At 39.6% G+C, this 15,808-nt stretch overlaps 1 protein-coding gene across 3 annotated transcripts in view; it reads right to left on the reverse strand.

Moving 5' to 3' along the window:
• The window catches only part of col16a1 (collagen, type XVI, alpha 1), a 158,553-nt gene that overhangs the window by 75,910 nt on the left and 66,835 nt on the right, over positions 1-15,808 (reverse strand). For 2 of the 3 annotated variants that reach the window (XM_057827319.1, XM_057827321.1), the window contains exons 1-2: positions 12,468-13,939; positions 7,395-7,504 (exon numbers count right to left, since the gene is read on the reverse strand). In XM_057827319.1, coding sequence (XP_057683302.1) covers positions 7,395-7,470 — 76 coding nt within the window. In that variant the 5' untranslated portion in view covers positions 7,471-7,504; positions 12,468-13,939. Of the gene's footprint in view, positions 1-7,394; positions 7,505-12,467; positions 13,940-15,808 lie in introns of those variants that run through there. The other variant, XM_057827320.1, reaches the window with a different exon arrangement.

Below are 15,808 nucleotides of genomic sequence, written 5' to 3' on the forward strand. Positions count from 1 at the left end.
GGAAGCCAGCAAGCTGCGTTGTCCAGCGTTTTGTCCAATTTCTTTGCCGTGTCCTACAACCAGCCAGTGGGAAGCCATAGCAGATTTCTGGCAGCTATGGAACTTCCCAAACTGCGTCGGAAGCTTTGATGGTAAACATGTTATCATAGAAGTAATGAGGCATTCTCAATCAGTGATGATGTATCAAGTGTGTGAACACTCTGTTGTTGAAAATTAAACATCAAAACACCACTTTTAACATCAAACCTGTGCTTAATACTTCATATACCTGAAGTGTAAAATGTAAATAAGTCAGACTCACAGCAAACATATGTACACAATAAATGATAAAGTGCACCTACCAAAAAAAAACCGACATAAAATGATAAATGCTGGCAATTTTTGGCACCGCTTCGTGCAGCCATTCGCTTCTAAACACACACATACTTGTCTCGGAGATATTTCCATTTTTTTATGCAATCGCTTGCAATTTGGCAATCTTTATATTGTCTTGACGAGACATTGTAGACATTGTTTGTTGTACTTGCAGACCTCTTCGATGACACTCTCGCATGCTTGGTCCATTTTTGCGTCTAACACAACAATGTTTGAAAATGGCGGTGATTTTGCGCTGAACCGGAAACAACAGTCTGAGCGGAACAATCACAGTGAATTCGCGTCACGTCACCACGCGTTGACGTGACGCCCAGCCAGAAATCTGTGGAGGTGCACGTCAGGCTACGGCAGAGGGTCGTAAATTGGGTCTGCCTTGAAGTTGTAGGTCCGCCACAGAAGCATAACTTGGCCTAAAGTCCTAGCTAGACAGCGAGCTAAGCTCCGAAATGACAATGTCAGACATCCGTGTGGTTTTCTGAGTTTGTTAAGCTGCTCATGACATTAACACTTGCAGAATGAAACTAAAATAAAAATGGAATTAAATAAGTTTCATTTCCAATAACAGCAATTCAAATATGTGTTTATAACTACCTGCTGATACAGCAATAACAATCCACACAAACGATTAGCATGTATCAGTTAGCATCCACACATCATCAAAATCAATCACATAAACTAGCCCCAAGTATTTGACCACAATTGAAAACACACAATTAACAGTACAAACTAGGGTTGTTCCGATCCGATCGTTTTTTGCTCCCGATCCCGATCGTTTTAGTTTTGCCGATCCCGATATTTCCCGATCCGATTGTTTTTTTTTTTTTTTTTTGCTCCCGATTCAATTCCAATCATTCCCGATAATTTTTCCCGATCATATACATTTTGGCAATGCATTAAGAAAAACATGAATAAAACTCAGACGAATATATACATTCAACATACAGCACATGAGTACTGTATTTGTTTATTATGACAATAAAGCCTCAAGATGGCATTTACATTATTAACATTCTTTCTGTGAGAGGGATCCACAGATAGAAAGACTTGTAATTCTTAAAGGATAAATGTGACTTTGTATATTGTGACTAAATATTGCCATCTGGTGTATTTGTTGAGCTTTCAGTAAATGATACTGTAGCCATTTAACTTCTGTCCAAATGCATGATGGGAAGTGCAACCATGACTGTGCGTCGTGGTACCAATTGATATATCTTCTCTGCGTTGGGAAATAACATAGGGTGTTAAGAAAAAGATCAAAGACTACGTTTCTTCCCCACATTGCTTCCCACGATTATACTAATTGTTGGGAGAAGGATTGTAAGGTTTTAGCCATTTTAAAAAAAGGCTCCAAAGGCTGCCAAAATTCACTCTACTCATTTAACGCTGCCTTTTAGCTCTATATACTGTATGGGTAAAACATTATAGATTGAATGTGACACTGCGTGAGTGGGTCGTGCAGCGCATGTGTTAATTGTGTTAATTATTGTAACGTGATAAATGTAAAAAATATTAATTCTCGCCGTTAACGCGATAAATTTGACAACCCTACCTTAAGCTTAAACTAAAGACTCTGGAAGCGTGTAACACATTATGTCTGTAACGTTAAATACAAAATAAATAAAAAAATAAATAAATAAAATATATATATTAAAAAAAATATATATACTAAAAAAAGGCATGTCCGATATTTTTTTGCCGATTCCGATACTTTGAAAAAGACGTGGTCGGACAAACGGTGTTATATTCAGGTGTTGCGTCTGTGGATGTTTCACAAGCAACAAATGTGTGCACAGGCTTGCAGCTGCCATCATTCCCCTGTCTCTCTGACTCGGCTGTTCAACTGCACTCTTCTTCGTGTGCGCAAATACGTTCTTCTTGTGGGACTGGAGACAAAATGGTGGATGAGACTCAGGCATCATAAAGTCGAAATAACGTACATCGTAACCCCGAGACGACCTGTATTTTATTTCAAAGAGGTATATGACACAAAATTTGTACAGTGTCCTTATCATCTACTGCCTTCTGGCAGGGGTCACTGAAACCAACTAAGTTGCACGATTCCCTTGGAAGATAAACTTGGTAAGTATGTATTCATTAGAGAGAGGAGGTCAGAAGTTTGCTCAGACCACAAGGTTTTTAATAAGGAAGGATACTGAGCTATTGAATGTGCATAACAGTGTGCCATTCACAGATAATTGGACTGGGCTGCTGATCAGCAAAAAGTCTTTCTCTCTCAGATCTTTCCAGTAGCCCGGGCTATTAAAGTCATCCAACCCATGCAGAGGGGAAAAAGGTGTTTGATGTGAGATGTAGTTGAGTCACTACAATCATTCAACATTGTCTATATTAGGCTAAATGAGAGGGGAAATGACTGACTATAAAAGTAGTAAAAATGGAGGTGGAACTTCAATGGGAATATATCTCAGGGAGTATCTGATACAAGAGTAAAATTTCTGGGTTGTTTTCCAAAGAAAACTAGGAAGAACAATGCATTACTGGTGGGCTTAGTCACTGGGTCAACAAGTTCATGGAGGAATCAACCCAACTTCTAGTTGAGATTACTATTTAGGACATCTGTAATCAAGAGTTGTCTTTATGAAAAAAAAAAACCAACTTTTTACCACAAAGTTCATTGTACTGGACAGTGGTCACACTCAACACTGCAAAGGCAGAATTAGATGTGGCCAAATTTCCTTTAAAGCTTTTCTATTCTATGGACATCTAAAACCATGATGACCCTGCATCAAAATGATTACAGAGAAGCTCATTCAAAGTATTGTGAAAGCTGCTGATTTGGATTCAGGATATTTGAAGAATGTTTAATTTCCGTGCACAAGAAGGTCTTGGCTTTCTTTGGCGACACTTTTCAGATCTTATCAGTTTTTCAGCATTTTGCTGCATGTGAGGTCTGGACACTCTCAGTATTCATTGCTGTTCTTCAACCAGAATATATCTAATCAACATACATTTGTGATCCAGTTATCAACTGGAAGTTCTACATGCCACAATTGGGTATGTGAACGATAATTTCCGCAACATAGTAATCCGCAGTATGGAGAAGCCATTGAAGTTGAACCAAATGACATTAAAGGCTGGAAAAGGCACCTCAGGGGAGTACATAAAGCATAATCTGAAGGTCATGACTAAGACTTTAGTTTTATATTTGCATTAGTAATGTTACTGTTGGTACACATAGCAGCAGAAAACACTATGCATCGCAGTTTATACACTGACAAAAGAAATAATTTCAACATAAATCTTAACTTCAGACCGCAGAGAGTCTATAATGCACAAAAACATATCACCTTACCAAAGCAGTTTGATTTGCCCGAGAGAACCAGTCTCTCAGGCTGATATGCCGCAGTTCTGCAGCACGATTCCTCAACAGTGGTTTTAATTAAACCTGCTCCCCAGATGTAATGTCAGCAAATTACCAGTAAATTGAGATTTGGATGAGTCAGAGGAATAGTTGGGACAATGTTTTTTTGTAGCTTGCTCTAGCAAAATGATGTGGCTGCAATTGAATCCGTATTTCCTCTTAAACTTGGACGGCAAAAGGGGACTGCAAGCTGGCGTGGTCTCGTCTGACTAGGCAATGATGAGGGGGCTCCCGAGAGGGGTTCCTAGAAGCTTCTTCTGGAGCTCCATAAGCTACAAGGGGCTGACGTTGCACTCAAGTGATATCACGGCTGCGCCCCCAAAGAATACAACAAAGAACCCTGACTGTTTAGAACAAAATACATATCATACAATAAAAACGGTGCTTAAAGAAAATGTCAGTCAATCAAGCAGACTACAGGAATGAATGATGGTTCACGAAGAGAAAACCAACCACATATTTTAGCCACAGACTGACCATCTTGCCACTAACAGCCAGCAGCTGAAACAAAGTAAGCCATAATTATATTCCATATAACAGGAAGCATTGAGCCACATCGGCTCAGGGGTTATAAAAATGAACCAGTTGCTCAAGCACTACTGCTTTATGAAACATTTATAGGCTGGTCTTTTAATGAAGTTACTCGAGATGCAATTCTTTGGAATAATTAAAGATAGTTTACAGTCTGTATTTAGAGTTTTCGGTCATGTGTTGCAGCAAATCGTGGAAAAGGCATTGTGTGCTACGGGTTTCATATTAGTCAACATACTGAGCAATATCACAGTGAATTTAAATGATGTACTACTAAAGCTCATCAGGATGTTTTTATCTGTGAAGCTCCGTTATCATAGGCGGAGTTTGACTTTTGTGGGAGGAGGGGCAAGACCTGTTGATGACACGCAGAGAGAGAGAGAGCGAGAGCGAGAGATGCGCTGAACGCCCCCCCCGGGTGCCTTCCCCCCCAGGGCTGGCTGGGTGGGAGCCATGGCTCTAGGTTGGTGCCTGCGTGAAGTCTCCACTCATCTATGTGGCTGTCGCGTGCTTGGTGGGGCTCGCGTGGGGCTGGATGTGATAGGGCGCACTCAGGTTGGGGTTCCCGGTGGCGATGGGGCGGCGTAGGGTCGGTCGCCAACGGGCTTACACTCACAAGGGATTCACATGATTATTGGGTTCTAGATCACACTGTACACTGTTTTGTGTACACTGTACACTGTTTTGTGTAGTACACTGTTTTGTGTACACTCTACCCCTTTCGATCACTTAGCTTATAGACTCCCCCACCCCCGTCCCCCTCTTTCCCTGGTCAACAGGCCCCCCACATGGTGTCAACCGGAAATACATCTAGCCGACGATAGCACCAACATATTAGTAGTTAATGTAGACGTTCAATGTATTTCTTGTTGTTGTTTGTGTTTTTCTTTCTTCTCTTGTGTTTCTTTTCTTCTGTTCCCCCATAACCCCTTCCTGTTCGCTGCTTTGTCATAATAAGCGAGGTATGTTGAATGATCACAATGGGAGTATGTCATACTTTCAATGTGAAACATTAAAACTGTTCACACCAACCGGGCACTTAGACTTCTATTCTCCGTGTTAATCAGCTGAACAGGACAGGTTTGTAATAAAAAAAAAAAATGTTTAAAAAAAAGGACAGGACAGGACAGGACAGGACAGGACAGGACAGGACAGGACAGGACAGGACAGGACAGACAGACAGACAGACAGACAGACAGACAGACAGATAGATAGATAGATAGATAGATAGATAGATACATAGATAGATAGAGTGTACCTGTATATACTGTTCGTTTTCAATCTTCGGTTCAAGCTCAGTTGTTGCTGAAGCCTTTGAAAGCTTAGGTTTAAAGAAATTCTAAATATCCATATTGCCTCCTCCGTGATACCATAGCAACTAGACTGTTTTCATTGCCTCATAGCACATTACACAATTACTCATTTCGAATGTTGTTACATTGGTGTAGTTGTGGGATAGCACTAGGTGGCGTGCTAGATATAACATGCTTTAAATTCACTTGAACCATTATTAGATGGTGATCTAATAAATATGCTCAGCACGTACTATGTCGAGCTTTGGTAGTACTGTGTGCAGTGACGTGTACTACATGTAAGTGGCAAAGCTTTCTTTGGGCCAAAGTAGTTTTGGCTAAGGAAAACAAAGGACCGTCCATAAGGTGCATCACATGAGCTGTTCAAAAAATAATTTTGAACAATTATGAAATACTTTGTAGGATTGGTATGAAAGGGCATGGTTACCTTTCTCACAGACACTGTATACCTGTTTGCATTAGTCTAACACATTCATTATAGTAAAGCATTTAACCATAGTTTAGGCAGACTACACTCCATGCCCTTTGACACAGTAAAGGGGACCAGCCCTCGCCTAATAAGGTAAGAAGACGTCAGCAACTCTTCGGTGGGGTCAGAACACCCTTGCCCTACCAAGATAACAAGTTGCTAGCTCGGCGCCTGAGACGTCAAGACCTGTGTCAGTTGCTGGTGCAACCACGAACCAGCCACGGAAGATGACACACGAACTTGACCGCCCAAACCTACCACAGAAGGATGATCCAAAGACAACACCCAGGCAAGCCTTCCACCCGGCCCACACCACCGCAGCTTTCAAAAGACTGAACATTTAGTTAACAACTGTCGCTTCTCGGGAACATTCTGATGTATCCGTTGTTTTGCTGACCCTGGATTCAGTATTGCCTCTCCGTCGTCCGTTTTTGCCTTGCTTTTTGATCACTGTCGACGAATAAATTGCCAACTTGTTCCCGGTGAGCTTTCTTTAAACCGTTCAAAATGGAGTCAGTACAAAGGGTTAACACCGGAGTGAACGTGTGGAGTTTGGCCTTCCTGGCCGACTTGCTGGAGCTGCACCAGGGGAACGCCTTCTGGTTAGGCTGTTGCTGTTCCTGCGGCTTGGCTCGGAGGCCGAATTCCTTCAGTATGCTAAGCAGGCACCATTGACTCGCGCTAGCTTAGCCACTCCAAAGCCCTTGAAATAACAAATAACTGACAAACTGCTTGGAAATTTTTTTAAATTAATTCCACTGACTAATTAAAGCCCCACTACTTGAAGATTAAGCCTTACGTCAAAAATTCGGAAATTCCCCTTTAATTTAATTAATAGGAAAGTCAACATCCAATGCCATTTCTCAGACACCGGGCGGGCACTACCACCACCCTTTCTCCACCCCCTTTCAATCTCCACCTATGCTACATTCAGCTTTTAATGTGCAATGACTGTTTTTTACTTTATTTGTATGTGTTTGTTTTATCTTTGAAAGTTAACTTATTTAGCTGTTTTATGGTATGTAAAGCACTTTGGTCTCCTTTGCAGATTTTTTAAATGTGCTATACAAATAAAGTTGATTGATTGATTGATTGATTGATTGATTGATTGATTGATTGATTGATTGATTGATTGATTGATTGATTGATTGATTGATTGATTGATTGATTGATTGGAGAAACATATCCAGATGTTAGAGTAACAAAGTTTTCTCCACATAAAATACTGTACATACTGTTTGTAGGATGCTCACGTTTACTAGTTCAAATAACGATTAAATAACATTTTTGAGTAAATATTCATAGGAACAAACCATATGAGGCTCACCTTGATCTGATGGAAGCGTTTCACATGATCTGAAGCTGATGGCCAGCAGAGCCAGGCAGGAGCAAAGAAGCCACATGGTTTCACACACCTTGCCTCACCTCAGCCACCACCTGACGAATGAACAGATGCAAAATCAAACTTTTTTTTTTAATATTCATCTGCACACCCCATACGCGTGTTTACAGTTACAAAATTAGGCTCCACTCTGTCAATTTCGAATTGATGTTAATGTTTATTTATGAGTTGGTCGTAGTCAATGTGTTAATTATGTACTATGACTCAGGTTTCGTTAGCAGCATATGAATTAGCCATAATGTCCCTCATTAGGGAGTATTTGTCGATCAAGTCTGACCAGCATCATTATCCCATCCATCTGCTTGGTCTTCTGACTGGGCTTCAGTGACATAAAAACATACAAGCATTACCAGGATGACATGAATGTGCATCTGTAGAGCAACAACACATTTGAGGAATATAATTGAAACTGGGTTTAATGAAGTAAATGTGGAAAAGATAATAATTGTTATGTGCACTTGTGGGTCCAGGCACACACACAGACAAAAAAAAAATATATGGACTGTCTTCTCCATACAGCAAAGTCCAAATTCACTTATGCCATTCCTATAAAACCATTTATATTCAGGTTCCACAGTCCCCTTACCTTTTTCCGAAGATAAACATGACAATGCACATACATAAACACAGCATCCATCCACTCTGACTCACATTAACACATCACCAACTGACCCGGATTTGCCCTCAGCATATGTGAGAGACATATACAGTAACTCTGCAGTGTTTACAGTTACACCGGAGCCCTCGAGGCAGGTGAGCGAGGAAACGGTCTCCCGTCAACACACCTGTCCTGTCTTCCAGGAGCAATGACCTCCACCTATGTGCCCCCTGGGGGTTACATAATGTGGTCCTGTCAGCACCGGCATACCTTGTGAATACCATTTAGCATGACCTAAACACCTGCTGCAATGCATCTTGGTGCTTCTGGCTATGTATTGCAAACTGTATAAAGGAAAATGTTATCAGTCTAACGATCATTTCCATGTATCTATAATACACTGTCAGCTGGATCCATAAGTAAAATTATACTGTAATTATTTTGTGATAACCAATTATAAGACCAAGTAGTTTCCTGCTATTTAATTCAAAGGTAAACATGAAGAGGGAAAATACCAAATTTAACTCTCAGAATTATATTAGGGCCCTGATCCTTCAATACAATTTGATATAGATGTTCCTAGCTTCTCTTGGCCCAGATTTTGCATTGTGCATTCAGTTTATGTTGCTGTTAACTCAGGTAAACGTCATTGCCTTATTTGTGTTGTTAAAAAGGGCAGCTTTCACTTTCAAGGCTAAATTGAATGTGTGGGCACAATACTGTATTTTCACAGACATCGAAGTTACAATCCACCCCTGTGCACAACAGTTTCATTGCAAAATGACAGTAAGGGAAACATCATGAAACTACATTTCCCCCTGCGGCACGGTGTGCAGAAGGTTAATCAAAGCCTCAGATGGCTTTTTGAGTACTCTAAACCTGCAGCCATTACAGGTGGCCAGATACCACATAATCATAATAACAAGTAAATTCACACAATACATAATTCATCGTATTCCCGAGAACTGAGATTGATGCATGTAAAACAGCTCATTGCTTTCATTTTCTGGCAAGGATCCAAATGATTTTTTTTTAGGATTCCTCGCATATTGCAAATTACTTTTGTATTTATTTGTTTTCCTGCCACTACTCGCTGGCCAGAAACGATAAAATTGATCCACTGCACTTGACCTCCATGAAGTACCTAAGCAAACAGAAAATCATCTCATTGGTCACAGTTGAAGAAGCCAGTAAGAAAACTGAGGAAATGTGGATGCATAGACTTCATAATGATATTGACAGGACACATTGCCCAGACACTACGCCACGCCTTCAGGTAGGGGCCCGTCCCACACGCCAATTCAGTCAAAGTTGGTCGCAGTTATTCTCAAACACATGCAGCGATCCAATGCCAAATTTAGGTTGAAAAAGTACAAAAGCTGTACCGCATACAAACAGGAAGGATTGTCTGAGGAGTGATTTGTTCGAGGATTCAAGGTAATCATTATATTTTCCGTACCATGCATGCATTTTGAAACGTTGTGAAAAAAAATCAATGGGAGAAATTAACTGCTATGGCATTGGTGTCATAATTCGCAATATTTACGTAAAATTTTTTGCTTTTAACCAAGAATCGAGACTGTTTTACGTTCATATCTATAAAGAATTCAGGGATTTACGCATTTATTCACAAGAATTTTCAACGTAAAAGCTCTTTGTGGTGATAAGGCGGCGCCACAGTGGCTTAAAGCCCAGCAGCACATTCAACATATTTACGTAAAATAAATGCTAACTTCCCGTTTTTTGCTTTTAACCAAGAATCCAGACTGTTTTACGCCCGAATCCATAAAGAATTCGGGGATCTAAGCATTTATTCACAATACTTTTCAACGTAAACGACTCTTTGTGGTGATAAGGCAGCGCCACAGTGGCTTAAAGACTAGCAGCACATTTAAAATATTTATGTGAAATAAATGCTAACTGCCCATTTTTTTGCTTTTAACCAAGAATCAAGACCGTCTTACGTCCTTATCTATAAATAGTTCTGGGATTTAAGCATTTATTCACTAGAACTTTCAACGTAAAAAGCTGTTTGCGGTGATAAGGGTGCACCACAGTCGCTTAAAGACTAGCAGCACCTTCGACATATTAACGTAAAATAAATGCTAACTGCCCGTTTTTTTTGTTGCTTTTAACCAAGAATCGAGACTGTTTTACGTCCATATCTATAAAGAATTCAGTGATTTAAGCATTTATTCACAAGAATTTCCAACGTCAAAAGCACTTTGTGGTGATAAGGCGGCGCCACAGTGGCTTAAAGACTAGCAGCACATTTGACATATTTACGTAAAATAAATGCTAACTGCCCGGTTTTTTTTCAGTTTTTTTTTTTTTTTTTGGCTTTTAACCAAAAATCGAGACTGTTTTACGTCCATATCTATAAAAAATTCCGGGATTTCAGCATTTATTGACAAGAATTTTCAACGTAAAAAGCTCTTTGTCTCGGTCAGCTTTGACGGAGACAGGGACCGCACCCCGTCAATATATTATGAAGTTTATGGTGGTTTCAGCCAATTTTTTGGATAGCAGTTCTGTAAATTCAAGGGTACCGTATAACAACACAGCATGTCAATAAGGTAATAGCTGAACAGGTCATCATATTCTGTAGCTGTTTCTACACTCAACCAATTAAGAAAAACTATCCTGTTCAGCAGATTTCCATTGGATTAATTACAAGCCCCTTTGGGATTGATACAACAGGTCTTTGCCCCAAGATAGATGCAAGTTTATGGGCTGTTTCTTGAGAAGACATCCTTTCAAGTAAATAATTTAAGAGTCTCACAAAAATTCAAAGCTTAACGGTAACAGGCCTGGACTCGACTTACCATCAGTTACACACTTACTACCGCAATGCATTAGAGTTTGAACAAACTAAAACCCAGATCCCTTCAAGCTATCAGAGTTGGTCCTTAGGCTACATGCAATAAGTGGGAGAAATAAAATATTACATACTAGCTAAAGCAATATCTCAAAGTGTGCTGCACTCAGGATAAGCTGAGGCAAGTTTTCAAGAGTCTTACATTCTGGGCACTGTCCAAGAGCTTGAATATTCAATAATGAGAAACAGGCCGGCACATTTGCAGGGGAAGAGGAGGGGAAAAGGCAGGACAGTTAATCGCAGACAATCCTCTGAGGGAGTCTACTCCAGAATGTCTCAAGTTACCAAAGCCATGCACACTTTCAATATGTCTACTTATAACATGAAGAAGAAAAAAAAAATCGTCTCATGACATAAGCTGGTTGGCCCAGGGCCCATGATATGCATGGGTGGTTGAGCCTCCCCAAAGGTTTCTAGGCTGATTTCTGATGAAATATTCACTGCTGACCCAAATAAACAAAGGGTCAAAGGGGTAACATATTTTGCTGCAAGCCCTAAACAGAAGCTACTGACGCAGTTACCGGATTGCCCACAGCCGAACACTGCATGGGTGGGCAACAGTAAGTTAAGGATAAAATGTGACTTTAAATTAATGACTACAAATGAGTCATATTCTCATGGGTGCATAACACTGGGTCAACAGTCCCTGGAGATATTGAGCTCAAGAGTAACTTCTCATTTCAGTGAAGCAGTGATAATTTTGCAGGAGAAAATGCAAATGCTGAAAACTCAACACCCCAGGAGAGTACAAGGAATGGGGTTGCATGGTCACTGATGTAAAATCCAGCAAACATCGAGGCACTTCCTAATGAAAAAAACATATGTGACTATGATAGCAACACTTTTACAAGGTAGTTTAAAGCCGGACATTGCTGTTTAGTCTTCTTCTATCCTTTGTGCAGTGATTCACACAGACTAATGTCACTATGCCACAATGTGAGTCTTTTTTCCATGCTTCCATAGCCTGGAAGCAAGCCTGAGTCAGCAATAGCCACATGCATCTTGTCTACATTAAATAAGACTTTCATAATAAAGTTGGAGTATAAGACACACATCAATTTAGCCAGTCACTCAAACTACACTGTAGGAAATAGAGGTACCATAAGCCTTACTTATGGATTATAATATGGGGCTCACAAGTTTTTATTGACATTTATAACCTGGTTGGAATAGATTTGTTACAGAGTTGTAAAAGATAAGAGTCAAGGGTCAAACAGTCAACCAATGGCATCATAGTGATTGTTGTTATTTTAGACCAAATGTGAGAGTACAGTGTCAGCCATGATATGACAGGCAATATACCCTCTGCACTCACATTAAAGTTGACAAAAAAAAATTTCCCCCCACTATTAGGTTGTACTTGTTCAGTTAAATACCGTGTTGTAAATTTAGTGATAGGACTTGTCGCTTGAATCGCTGTTTAGAAAACAATTTCCGGTGAACTCTGCAACGTTGCTGCTCTGTTTTACACATTGCTATTAATATGTCAGACCATTAAGTGCATTACATTCATTCTACATACCTTAAACTTTTGATTGAATCCACTAACTTGTAATTACACAAATCCCCCAATAAATGCATACATTTGCATGTGCATATCCGATGGAAGTCAAAAGTAATCCAGTATGTGGAGTTCGTTTGATCCTTTCTTTGACTTTTTGTCTTGAGGCGTCTTCCACAGAGAAAGGGAAGAGGAAAACTCACAGCAAGAGTGGGAGTCCAACTTTTCCCCTCCCCTCTCTTACTGCTGCTAATTCCCAACTCTGCCTCTTTTTTTCCTCTCTCTGTCTCAAATCTTCCCATGCGTGGCTCTGTTTCTTTTCTCTCAGTTTTTCAGAAGGGAGACCCTTGATGATGTCACCATGTCCATGCAAAGAGTATTTGTTTCTAACGTTACGAGTGTCTTTCCTCCAGGCCTGTGCCATCTGCTTACTCGTCCCTTTTCTTCTCATTGCTGTCTGCATGCTAAAAAAGACATTGTGCAATTCTGGCTTGGGTTCAAGCATACAGTATGTATAAAGATGATTATGGCTTTACAGCTGCTGCATTATGAAGAAGAATTCAGTCCATTGTAATGCATAAATGCATCACACCTACCTTTGATAGATGGCAAAGTCCTTTGCTTCCATATTGTTTATTGCTTGGTTATATTGAAGTGATCCATAGAGGCTCTAGATGCAACCCTAGGACCATAGAGAGCCTTTATCTTAATAGCCACATCAATTGTGTCTAGTAAATTGTTCAATAGGCAAATATCAAGTTGGCATTTATCTTGCGAGTCCCTGATGGTGTTCCTGTATTGCAAAGGAAGGGAGCTCATACCATATTTATTCATGTTTTATGTTGAGAGGGCCTCCATCCTTTGCAATTACCTTTAACCTTTAGATCACTATATATGTCAAATACTGTCTGGGGTGTACTGTAATAAAGAAAACCTGGTATAGTGCCTGGGGCCATGAGATTTTAAGGAGCCCCTAATTAAATTATAAAAGCTTATTAATAAAGCTTCCTTTAATCAAAAACAATTACCCTTTTGATTTAAATAAGAGATTTAATACAAAATGCTGAATGTGCCCCCACTTTCTCATGCAATGGACGATTCCAACGTCAATGCATGCAGGCTGAATTTAGGAAGACATGTAGAAAATGAAGCACGAATAAGGAATGCGAAAGCATCGACAATATACTGCAACTCACATAACGCCAAGAATGAGATTATCATAGCTGTCTGTATGCACCTGTGAAGCTTACGCTAGCAGTTTCAACAAGAATAGATCCAAATGCTTCACACTGCTCATACATTTGAAGCATTCAGACACTTGCCTGTTGGGACTAAATGTGTACGACAACCCTGATAAACATGATCATATATGCTTCACCATGAAAAGGGGAAAATACACAAAAACATTGCCATGAAGCATTGAGGACTGAGATGTCTTCAATAACTTTTTTTTTTTTTTTCTTCTCCAACTTTGCATCGGATTAGGTCATTGTACTGTCATGTGAAAAAAATTAGGACACCTCATTAAATACTTAGTTCTTTATTTAAAAAATGTTCACATATCAATGTCTGCTCTTGTTTTTCTTTATCACTGGAAAAGAAAGTGATTTAATTGCAGGTAAGCAACAAAAATTAACATTACTTTATTTATTAAACCAAATATATCAGCAAAAATGCATATTCTAACTGAGGAAAAAGTTAAGACACCCTACCACCTAATAGCTAGTGTTACCCGCTTTGGCTGAAATAACTTGAGTGTGACACTTTTTGTAGCCATCTACCAGTCTTTGACATTTGTCCAAAGAAAGTTTGCCCCACTCCTCAGTGCAGAATACTTTCAACTGTGAGATGTTTGAGGGGTTTCTTATATGTACAGCCCGTTTCAAGTCACACCACAGCATCTCAATGGGATTAAGATCTGGGCTTTGACTCAGCCATTCCAGAACTCTCCATTTCTTTTTCAGCCAGGTCTTGGTGGATTTACTGGTGTGTTTTGGGTCACGGTCATATTGCAGGGTCCAGTTTTGCTTCAGCTTTAATTTTTTTTTTTTTTTTTTACAGTTGATCTCACATGTTCCTTAACTCATTCACTCCCAGCCATTTTGACCGGAGCAAGGCCCTTCGCTCCTGGCCGTTTTACTGGATTTTGACTGATTTTGCAAGGCCCACAGAATATTCTGCTCTATTGCTATATGAACATGGAACCTACCAAAAGAAAGAATAGACTCTCTTCTTTCAGCAGAAAAAAAGTTAGTTCATATATTTTTCCATTCTTTAGAAATCAGCATTTGAAAATAGCTTAGTTTGAGCAATTTTCCCATTTCTGATAAAAAAAACCGGAGAAATTGAGCTTTTTGTGAGAGCATACATTTCAAACATAACTTTGACTTATACACAGCTATTTTTTGATTTACCGTAATTTCCTGAATATAACGCGCACTTTTTCCCCCCAAAATCAAGTTGTAAAATCATGGTGCGCATTATAAACGGGTACATGGATGGAGACAGAAATATATATATATTACATATATATATAAACCGATTTTTTTTTATTGACACGGCCACGTTGTGTTGAAGAAACGTATGCGGCGACCCGTTGCTGACCATTACGGTACGTGACGTCACCATTTTGTTTCGGTAATACTTCACTTTAATCGGCCGAATGATTTCGTCTGTGTTAAATTCTGGGTTTTTTTTCTCTTCATAAAGCACGGAATTTAGTTTCTTGAACTCATTTGAGTCAACGTTTATTGCAGCTCTGCAACTCTGACCATAACAAATGTAAGCACATATACTTCCTGTGTCCGTCAACTATATCTGTCCCTCAGGAAACTCAATCCCAAATAACAATAGTTCCTATTACTGTCGTGGTCACAGCGATGAGCTCTCACGGATTTCCGACTTACGTACTCACTTTCATTTTACCGTATCAATCCATGGAAGAAACATTTATTCATCATGATGAAACGAGCAAGTTATACAGCAGCCTTTAAAAGAAAAGTCACATCTGTTTTGTTTTCTCCTAGATTCTGGTAAGCTGGAGAAGTTGTCAAATCGTATTACCGTAAATATTGTCAGTTTATGGTAATTTTTTCAACTACCAATATGCTATGCTTGTGCTGTGTTTCACCAGTCAGTAAAATGACATTTCTGTATCTGTACACGAGCTCTGTTTTCTTGTATTCTTCTATTTATTGGTGCTAAAATTAGGGTGCGCGTTATAAACGGGTACAATATCTTTCCCTAGATTTTACAAGTAAATTTGGGGTGCGCATTATACACGGGTGCGCCTTATATTCGGGAAATTACGGTAGTTACATCCCAAACATCTGAATAATGTTTTCCTTTTACAACATAAGATA

Source organism: Corythoichthys intestinalis, chromosome 22, assembly GCF_030265065.1.
Source record: "Corythoichthys intestinalis isolate RoL2023-P3 chromosome 22, ASM3026506v1, whole genome shotgun sequence".
NCBI lineage: Eukaryota > Metazoa > Chordata > Actinopteri > Syngnathiformes > Syngnathidae > Corythoichthys > Corythoichthys intestinalis.